This window comes from Callithrix jacchus, chromosome 5 (genome assembly GCF_049354715.1).
Source record: "Callithrix jacchus isolate 240 chromosome 5, calJac240_pri, whole genome shotgun sequence".
NCBI classification, from domain to species: Eukaryota; Metazoa; Chordata; class Mammalia; order Primates; family Cebidae; genus Callithrix; species Callithrix jacchus.
The window spans coordinates 74,346,695-74,354,935 of NC_133506.1; the positions used below are offsets into that span (position 1 = coordinate 74,346,695).

The 8,241-nt window shown below is 58.3% G+C and overlaps 3 protein-coding genes across 33 annotated transcripts in view; 2 read left to right on the forward strand and 1 right to left on the reverse strand.

Annotated features, from left to right (window-relative positions):
- Window positions 1-5,003, forward strand: part of KDM6B (lysine demethylase 6B) — a 21,685-nt gene extending 16,682 nt beyond the window's left edge. For 25 of the 28 annotated variants that reach the window (XM_035299937.3, XM_078372960.1, XM_078372952.1 and 22 more), the window contains 12 exons: window positions 61-187; window positions 312-417; window positions 1,247-1,452; window positions 1,557-1,621; window positions 1,705-1,776; window positions 1,879-2,027; window positions 2,182-2,296; window positions 2,381-2,568; window positions 2,726-2,867; window positions 3,211-3,337; window positions 3,423-3,593; window positions 3,711-5,003. In XM_035299937.3, the coding sequence (XP_035155828.2) occupies window positions 61-187; window positions 312-417; window positions 1,247-1,452; window positions 1,557-1,621; window positions 1,705-1,776; window positions 1,879-2,027; window positions 2,182-2,296; window positions 2,381-2,568; window positions 2,726-2,867; window positions 3,211-3,337; window positions 3,423-3,593; window positions 3,711-3,734 (1,492 nt within the window). In that variant the 3' untranslated portion in view covers window positions 3,735-5,003. Of the gene's footprint in view, window positions 1-60; window positions 188-311; window positions 418-1,246; window positions 1,453-1,556; window positions 1,622-1,704; window positions 1,777-1,878; window positions 2,028-2,181; window positions 2,297-2,380; window positions 2,569-2,725; window positions 2,868-3,210; window positions 3,338-3,422 lie in introns of all 28 variants that reach the window. The other 3 variants (XM_078372948.1, XM_078372950.1, XM_078372949.1) reach the window with 1 other exon arrangement.
- A 267-nt stretch (window positions 5,004-5,270) lies between these two features.
- On the forward strand, window positions 5,271-6,322 carry TMEM88 (transmembrane protein 88). The gene is made up of 2 exons (XM_002747944.6): window positions 5,271-5,488; window positions 5,650-6,322. The coding sequence occupies exons 1-2, from the start codon at window positions 5,282-5,284 to the stop codon at window positions 5,917-5,919; spliced, it is 477 nt and encodes a 158-aa protein (XP_002747990.3). The 5' UTR covers window positions 5,271-5,281; the 3' UTR covers window positions 5,920-6,322.
- A 572-nt stretch (window positions 6,323-6,894) lies between these two features.
- On the reverse strand, window positions 6,895-8,207 carry NAA38 (N-alpha-acetyltransferase 38, NatC auxiliary subunit). 4 transcript variants are annotated; one of them, XM_054255815.2, is made up of 4 exons: window positions 8,151-8,207; window positions 7,838-7,932; window positions 7,225-7,408; window positions 6,895-7,053 (listed from the first exon to the last, which is right to left on the reverse strand). In XM_054255815.2, the coding sequence occupies exons 2-4, from the start codon at window positions 7,856-7,858 to the stop codon at window positions 6,941-6,943; spliced, it is 318 nt and encodes a 105-aa protein (XP_054111790.1). In that variant the 5' UTR covers window positions 7,859-7,932; window positions 8,151-8,207; the 3' UTR covers window positions 6,895-6,940. The 4 variants fall into 4 exon arrangements, with proteins under 4 accessions (XP_054111790.1, XP_078229102.1, XP_035155839.1 ...); XM_078372976.1 differs by having other exon boundaries at window positions 8,120-8,155; XM_035299948.3 differs by lacking the exons at window positions 7,838-7,932; window positions 8,151-8,207 and adding an exon at window positions 7,593-7,813.
- Between the last annotated feature and the right edge of the window lie 34 nt (window positions 8,208-8,241).

An 8,241-nucleotide genomic window follows, 5' to 3' on the forward strand; every position in this document is an offset into this window, starting at 1 on the left:
TAGGCTCCTTTCCCCCCATCACCCTGATGTTCCTGTCTTCATCCCACTGTCCTCCCACAGGAATGCCAAGGTGAAAGGGAAGTTTCGAGAGTCCTACCTTTCCCCTGCCCAGTCTGTGAAACCGAAGATCAACACTGAGGAGAAGCTGCCCCGGGAAAAACTCAATCCCCCTACACCCAGTATCTATGTATGTGTGCCACTTGTACTCAGAACCACCCCTACCAGCGGGTTCTAAGACAGTGCTGGGGACAGCTGGGGTGCTCTGAGTCTGGGCCAGGGCTCTGACCCCAGCTCTTCTGGTCATGTCTCAGCTGGAGAGCAAACGGGATGCGTTCTCACCGGTCCTGCTACAGTTCTGTACAGACCCTCGAAATCCCATCACGGTGATCCGGGGCCTGGCGGGCTCCCTGCGGCTCAGTGAGTATGGGAGGCAGAGTGTCAGGGAGGGCTACAAGGGCCTGGGGAATTTGGCACCCTCTGAGAAATCCCACACCAGAAAACCCACAGTGGCTATGAGGAATTCTCTGAGTGATGAGTCAGCTGGCCTTGGGCTCTTCTCCTATCTGTCTGTCTATCCCCAGCATTTGGCAAGGGAGAAGGGGCCATAGTCAGGGCCCTAGTCATTTAGGAATTTCTTTGTGATTAAGGATGAGAAGAATACAGATTTTAGAATACCCCTGAAGATGTGATTTTGGGGCTCTCTCTCTCTCAGTCTTTTATTGTGCAAAATTCCAAACACAGAAAATTAGAGGAAACTATAGAAATATAAAGGTCAATCTTGTCTCCTTTATACCTGTATACCTCCCTTCTCCACACTGAGTTATTTGAAGCACACTTCAGGTTTTCACTTGACTGAATCTTTAATTGGATCCAATGGTATCTCAAAGAAGCTGCTGTTTTGACTAGAAAGATTCCAAATGGGAAAAAAGAGAACCTGCCATTCATTGAGCACCTACTATGTGCCAGGTGCGGTGCATATGGCCACGTGTACACCTGAGGACACTGGTCTAGGGGCTGAGTCCTTGAGCAGCTGCAGGAGAAAGAGGGCTAGTGATGCAGATAGAGGCCAACACTCCCAGTTTTCTGTGGGGCCAGGGTTTCTGCCTATTTCTCCTGGACTGAGCTTTGCTAAGCCTAGGACCACCCTGTTAGAGGCCAGAGGAGGAAGAAAGGGAAAGGGTCTGTCAGGTCCTTGGTCCCTATCCTCTGCCTCTGCCCCCACGTTCTACTCAGCCCTCCCTTGCAGACTTGGGCCTGTTCTCCACCAAGACACTGGTGGAGGCGAGTGGCGAGCACACCGTGGAGGTCCGCACACAGGTGCAGCAGCCCTCAGATGAGAACTGGGACCTGACAGGCACTCGACAGATTTGGCCCTGCGAGAGCTCCCGTTCCCACACCACCATTGCCAAGTACGCACAGTACCAGGCCTCATCCTTCCAGGAGTCTCTGCAGGTGAGAGGAGAATGTGGCTAGAGGCAGGTCCTGGGACTGGGGGTGCGGTGGGAGGGCTCCTGGAAGGTCTCTGACCCAGGCCTGCCGACCCTCTGGCTGAGCAGGAGGAGAAGGAGAGTGAGGATGAGGAGTCAGAGGAGCCGGACAGCACCACAGGAACCCCTCCTAGGTACGGTACCGGTGTGTCCCTTCCCTTCCTGCTTCCTTCCCCTCCCTCTGCTCTCCAACAACCTGTGCTCTTCGTCCCAGCAGCAGCGCACCGGACCCGAAGAACCATCACATCATCAAGTTTGGCACCAACATCGACCTGTCTGATGCCAAGCGGTCAGTGGGGCTGAGGCTAGCAAAGCTGGGGCAGGAATGCTGCTGGGACCTCGCGGTGGGGGCGGGGTGTAGCCTCTCTCTCGTTGCACTTTTGCACTGCAGGTGGAAGCCCCAGCTGCAGGAGTTGCTGAAGCTGCCCGCCTTCATGCGGGTAACATCCACGGGCAACATGCTGAGCCACGTGGGCCACACCATCCTGGGCATGAACACGGTGCAGCTGTATATGAAGGTGCCAGGCAGCCGAACGCCAGGTGCGCTCCACAGCTGAGCGCGCCGTTTCGGGAAACGCGAGAGGAGGGGTTGGCGGCGGCGCTCAGCCGTCAGCCAATGAGGGCAGAGGGCGGGGCTGGCAGGGATCGCAGCTCTGACCGGGCCAGCCATGCCGTTCTCTGTCGACCCCTGCAGGCCACCAAGAGAACAACAACTTCTGCTCCGTCAACATCAACATTGGTCCTGGTGACTGCGAGTGGTTCGCGGTGCACGAGCACTACTGGGAGACCATCAGCGCCTTCTGTGACCGGTGCGTGCTGTTCCACGCGAGTCAGTCTACCGCGTCCCCGCCCTCGGTCCCCAGTTCCCACCTGACTTTGTGGCCACCTCACAGGCACGGCGTGGACTACCTGACGGGTTCCTGGTGGCCAATCCTGGATGATCTCTATGCATCCAATATCCCTGTGTACCGCTTTGTGCAGCGCCCTGGAGACCTTGTGTGGATTAATGCGGGGACTGTGCACTGGGTGCAGGCCACCGGCTGGTGCAACAACATTGCCTGGAACGTGGGGCCCCTCACCGGTGAGAGGGTGGGGCAGGTGTTGGCGGGGTGTGGGGCCTCCGCGGCAAGGGGCTGGGAGGAGGGGCTTGGAGAGCCGCCAGCAGGGAGGGAAAGGGCTTGGGCCTAGGTATCTGGGGACTGTGTGAGAGTCCTATTGTGATCGCCTCTGGCCCGCAGCCTATCAGTACCAGCTGGCCCTGGAACGATATGAGTGGAACGAGGTGAAGAACGTCAAATCCATCGTGCCCATGATTCACGTGTCATGGAACGTGGCTCGCACGGTCAAAATCAGCGACCCTGACTTGTTCAAGATGATCAAGTGAGGACCCTGTTTGAGTGGGAGCCCATCTCCACCTACCCGATCCCTGTTCTAGTTCTTCCTGTCTGACTGCGCCCCATTCTTCATCTCTCTCCATCCGAGTCTGTCTGTGCCTCAAGCGTTACTATGCTGGGAAAGCTACCTAGGTCCCTGGTCTTGACCTTTCCTAGTGGTTCAAATAGACAAAAGCCACAGGAAATCTCACTTATGACAGATGACCAGGACAGAGGATGGGACCCGGACATGAAGCGGGGAGGGCCCTGGAGCTGCCCCTCTGCCCCTGCTCTAGCCCTGCCCCAGCCCTCCCTGCCGGTGGTCTCAACACAACTCCACTGTTCCCCAGATTCTGCCTGCTTCAGTCCATGAAGCACTGTCAGGTCCAACGTGAGAGCCTGGTGCGAGCAGGGAAGAAAATCGCTTACCAGGGCCGGGTCAAGGACGAACCAGCCTACTACTGCAACGAGTGCGATGTGAGTGTGCCGGCTCTCCTGCGCCACCTGAGTGTGTCCACAGTGGTCCTCCCTCCCCTTGACTGCTCCCTCCTCCCTGCCCCAGGTGGAGGTGTTTAACATCCTGTTCGTGACAAGTGAGAACGGCAGCCGCAACACGTACTTGGTACACTGCGAGGGCTGTGCCCGGCGCCGCAGCGCGGGCCTGCAGGGCGTGGTGGTGCTGGAGCAGTACCGCACGGAGGAGCTGGCGCAGGCCTACGACGCCTTCACGCTGGTGAGGCCCCAGCGGGTGTGCGGTCAGCGGAGGAGGGCACTGGGGCAGGCTGCAGGGACGGGCTTGAGGGGCCTGGCCGGGCCTGCCCCTGAGCCACTGCCGGCTTTGTCCCCACAGGCCCCCGCCAGCACGTCTCGATGAGGCCGGACGCCCCGCCCGCCTGCCGGCCCTTGCAGGGCGCCGCGGGGCCACCAGCACATGCCTGGGCTGGACCTGGGTCCCGCCTCTGGCCGGGAAGGGGGTCGGGCCCAGCCCTTCCACCCCATTGGCAGCTCCCCTCACTTAATTTATTAAGAAAAAATTTTTTTTAGCAAATATGAGGAAAAAAGGAAAAAAAATGGGAGACGGGGGAGGGGGCTGGCAGCCCCTCACCCACCAGCCCCTCCCCTCACCGACTTTGGCCTTTTTAGCAACAGACACAAGGACCAGGCTCCGGCGGCGGCGGGGGTCACATACGGGTTCCCTCACCCTGCCAGCCGCCCGCCCGCCCGGCGCAGATGCACGCGGCTCGTGTATATGTACATAGACGTTACGGCAGCCGAGGTTTTTAATGAGATTCTTTCTATGGGCTTTACCCCTCCCCCAGAACCTCCTTTTTTATTTCCAATGCTAGCTGTGACCCCTGTACATGTCTCTTTATTCACTTGGTTATGATTTGTAATTTTTGTTCTTTTTTTGTTTTTGGTTTTTAATTTATAACAGTCCCACTCACCTCTATTTATTCATTTTTGGGAAAACCCGACCTCCCACACCCCCGAGCCATCCTGCCTGCCCCTCCGGGGACCGCCCACCGCCGGGCTCTCCCTGCGCCCCAGTATGTGTCCGGGTCCGGCCCGACCGTCTTCACCCGTCCGCCCGCGGCTCCAGCCGGGTTCTCATGGTGCTCAAACCCGCTCGCCTCCCCTATGTCCTGCACTTTCTCGGACCAGTCCCCTCACTCCTGACCCGACCCCAACCCCGCCTGAGGGTGAGCGACTCCTGTACTGTAGGGGAAGAAGTGGGAACTGAAATGGTATTTTGTAAAAAAAATAAATAAAATAAAAAAATTTAAAGGTTTTAAAGAAAGAACTATGAGGAAAAGGAACCCCGTCCTTCCCAGTCCCGGCCAACTTTAAAAACACAGACCTTCACCCCTACCCCCTTTTGTTTTTAAGTGTGAAACAACCCAGGGCCAGGGCCTCACTGGGGCAGGGACACCCCGGGGTGAGTTTCTCTGGGGCTTTATTTTCGTTTTGTTGGTGGTTTTTTGTCCACGCTGGGGCTGCGGAGGGGTGGGGGATTTACAGTCCCGCACCCTCGCACTGCACTGTCTCTCTGCCCTAGGGGCAGAGAGGTCTTCCCAACCCTACCCCTATTTTTGGTGATTTTTGTGTGAGAATATTAATATTAAAAATAAAAGCGGAAAAAAAATCCTGTTTCGCTAACGTGCTGGTTGATAGCAGGGACGTACCGGGAGGGCTGGAAAACCGTGATTGATGGGGAGGACGGCGCAGACCCTGGCAAGGGCGAGCCCCTCCCCGGAGGTGCCTGTGGAATGTCCTGGGCTCTGGTCCGCTCCTCAGGATGGGGGGTGCCTAATCCTACAGCCGCATTCCAGGATAAGGGGGGTGGGGAGAGGCTGGGCCGGGGGAGGGGCAGGAAAGAGGACTATAAGGCAGCAGCCCAGGCGGGCTGGATACAGGCAGGCCATGGCGGATGTCCCGGGGGCACAGCGAGCGGTTCCCGGCGGCCCAGAGCCCCGGGACCCCCTGGACTGCTGGGCCTGCGCTGTGCTTGTAACAGCCCAGAATCTGCTAGTGGCTGCCTTCAATCTTCTCCTGTTGGCGCTGGTGCTAGGGACCATCTTGCTACCCGCTGTCACCATGCTGGGCTTCGGCTTCCTCTGCCACTCTCAGGTGAGTGTGCGCCCTGGGGTGTGAGTGAGTGTTGGGTGTTGGTGTGTGGTGATGCTGGCGGTTGGGGTTTATGGGCCACAACTTCAACCCGCTTGGGCTGTTTCCACCCCGTGCACAGTTATGGCCCGGTCGGCTTGGGCCTGACTCCTCTTCTCCCACAGTTCCTGCGCTCCCAGGCACCCCCTTGCACCGCGCACCTGCGGGACCCCGGTTTCACGGCCCTTCTGGTCACCGGATTCCTGCTCCTCGTGCCGCTGCTAGTGCTTGCTCTGGCCAGCTACCGCCGCCTCTGCCTGCGCCTCCGCCTAGCCGATTGCCTCGTGCCCTACAGCCGAGCCCTTTACCGGCGTCGGCGCACCTCGCAGCCGAGGCAAACCCGGGCCTCACCAGGGTCCCAGGCCCTTCCCACATCAGGAAAGGTCTGGGTCTAATTATCCCCGAGTCAAGAAGAACCCTGACGGCTGCCTTCCCTCTTATTCCGCCTATGAACTGGAAGCCCCTCTTCTTCCGACCTGCCCTGCCCCCACCCCTGCCTGATCGGAGTCCTAACAACCCTTTGGGAACAGCAGCATCAGTGGACCCAATGCTGATGAAAGCCCCTACATCCCGGAAAACCCCCTTTCCCTCCATTACCCACATCTAAATCCTCAAATTCTGGGCTGGACCCTGCATACCTCCCCCTCAGCCCTTGTGTCGTGAATGGGACCACAATCTCATGCCCTCCTTTTATGGGGCAGCTCCTCCGGTATTTCTGGGGCTGGGGGCAGGGAGGTGGGGCCAGAGGGGAAGGAGTGTCCACATATCAATAAAGATTTAACGAACGTGCTCTGTGAACAGAAGAGTGGCACAAGTACGATCATTCCTGTCCTGTGCCGAGGAACAGGAAACATGTGCCAGGGCTGCAAATGCGCAGAGAGGTGCATCTTTCAGCCCCCTGGCCTTATCGCTTTTGTCCGTTCTTCCTGGCCAGACCTCAGAGATTTGTCCCTGACCCCAGGCACCTCCCCATCAATAGAGAGGAGGGGGCCCAGCCTCGGCTGCCTGCCCTGCTCCCCTTGGGGACCTGAGCCCGTTCTCTGACCCCGGCTTAGAGGAACTCGGTGTTGCCAGCCCGGGGCGGGAAACAATGGGCCTTCCGGAGCAGGATGACACCCCCTCCCGCCACAATTCTGGAGCAGCAGCGTGGGAGGGAAGATGCAGGGGCCCACCCTGGGGCGCCTGCTGGTCTGTCATTCAGCCCTGTCCCCCATCTCTACCTCTGAACCTGAGAGAAACTTTGGCACCCCTGGACAACCCGGTTGGGAGAGGAGGGCTGAGTGCTCCCGACTTCAGATGAAGCTTTTCCTCTAGGGGTGAGGTGTGCTATCCCTGCCCTGCCATCCCAGGTACACACAGACACGGGACCATTCGGTCATAAGTTTAATGAAATCTGAAAGGTGTATCCGATCGTGGTCAGAGATACGGAGGCCCGGTCAGGCTCTCCCTCTGCACCTCAATGGAAACAATGTGGTGTCCGGGTACCATGGCCAGGCCCAGCACACGGGGCTCCCCGGCAGAGAAGGAATCTAGAAAGAAGGATCAGAGCATCAGGGAAGCAGGCCACAATCAGTCCCGCCCCTCTGAGCCACGAAAACGGGTTCCAGAAAACAAGGGGTGCAGCTAGGCCCTGCAGGGGAAATGCCTTGCGTAAGGTTCCGCCACATTCCCAAGAGGGTGTGCATTCCCCGGGCACTGACCCGACGGCTTGAGGAACTCCTGCGCCGAGCCCAGGATGACATTGCAGTCGCGGTCAGTGCAGAGGAAGCAGCCAACCAGTGTCCGTCCATCTGTCATGCGAATGCGCATAGTTTTGTTGAGCAGCGCCTCTAGCTGCTGCCGGGCGCGCGCAGCCGCCGAGTCCTCGCGCTCTCCGTCCGAATCCTGCGAGGGGTGGAACGAGCGCTCAGATCGCACAATCCCGGCTGCCCGTCCGAGGAACCACAGCTCCCGGCAGCCCGCAGGGTACTCACACGAAGCCCAGAGGCTGCCGGGAGCTGCAGTTCCCCACACCCTCCATCTTGCTGCTCGACTGCCCCTCAATCCCAGAATCAAAGCCCGTGCTAACCCCGGCGCTGGAGCTGCTTTGACGCCGACTGCAACAGCCATTCTCTTCTCGTAGCAGCATGGTCGGTCCAGCTCCAGCCATTTGCCCGGAGGCCTCCTCTGGGCCTTTCAGCTTCCTAAGCACCTTTCGGGTTGGGTGGTCCGAGATCTCGCGAGCGCTCCCGATCTCTTTCCTTTCGCGAGATCACCTTTTCTCCCACTCCTAGTCTCCTCGGCAACTGCAGAGATCTCGCGAGCTTCTCCTACCTCTCTTGTGCTGTGGCTCATTGAAACGATGTCATACGCCGGATGTCTTCAGATATCGCGAGACCTTTACCTCAGTTTCTTATCCTTTAGAAACTCTGGAATTTAGGGAGAATACATTCTTTCATACTGCTTCCTCCCTTATTTTGGTGTCTCAGGGAGATAGTCTGTACTAAATATCCCACGTAACCCAGGCCACTGAATCAAAACGGAGCATGTTCGTTTTCCGCGCCTCTCCCCGACCCATCCCGGCTCCAGTTCCAGAAAGCGGCGCCACTCAATTACTTGATCTTTCTATGCCCGATGCGGAACTCACACTACGTTTCCCGTGAACACTTGCAGTCCCATCCCCGTACCGGTCTTTGAGCTCAGTGGACGGTGGCCGGGAAAGGACAATGGTTTCCATG

Bases quoted from the DNA above. Each gene is read 5' to 3' on its own strand.
- TMEM88 (XM_002747944.6), top strand. From the start codon at position 5,282: ATGGCGGATGTCCCGGGGGCACAGCGAGCGGTTCCCGGCGGCCCAGAG. The intron at 5,489-5,649 runs GTGAGTGTGCGC...CTTCTCCCACAG, and splicing joins GCTTCCTCTGCCACTCTCAG to TTCCTGCGCTCCCAGGCACC.
- NAA38 (XM_008996572.5), bottom strand. From the start codon at position 7,633: ATGGCTGTTGCAGTCGGCGTCAAAGCAGCTCCAGCGCCGGGGTTAGCA. The intron at 7,054-7,224 runs GTCAGTGCCCGG...CCTTCTTTCTAG, and splicing joins GGAGTTCCTCAAGCCGTCGG to ATTCCTTCTCTGCCGGGGAG.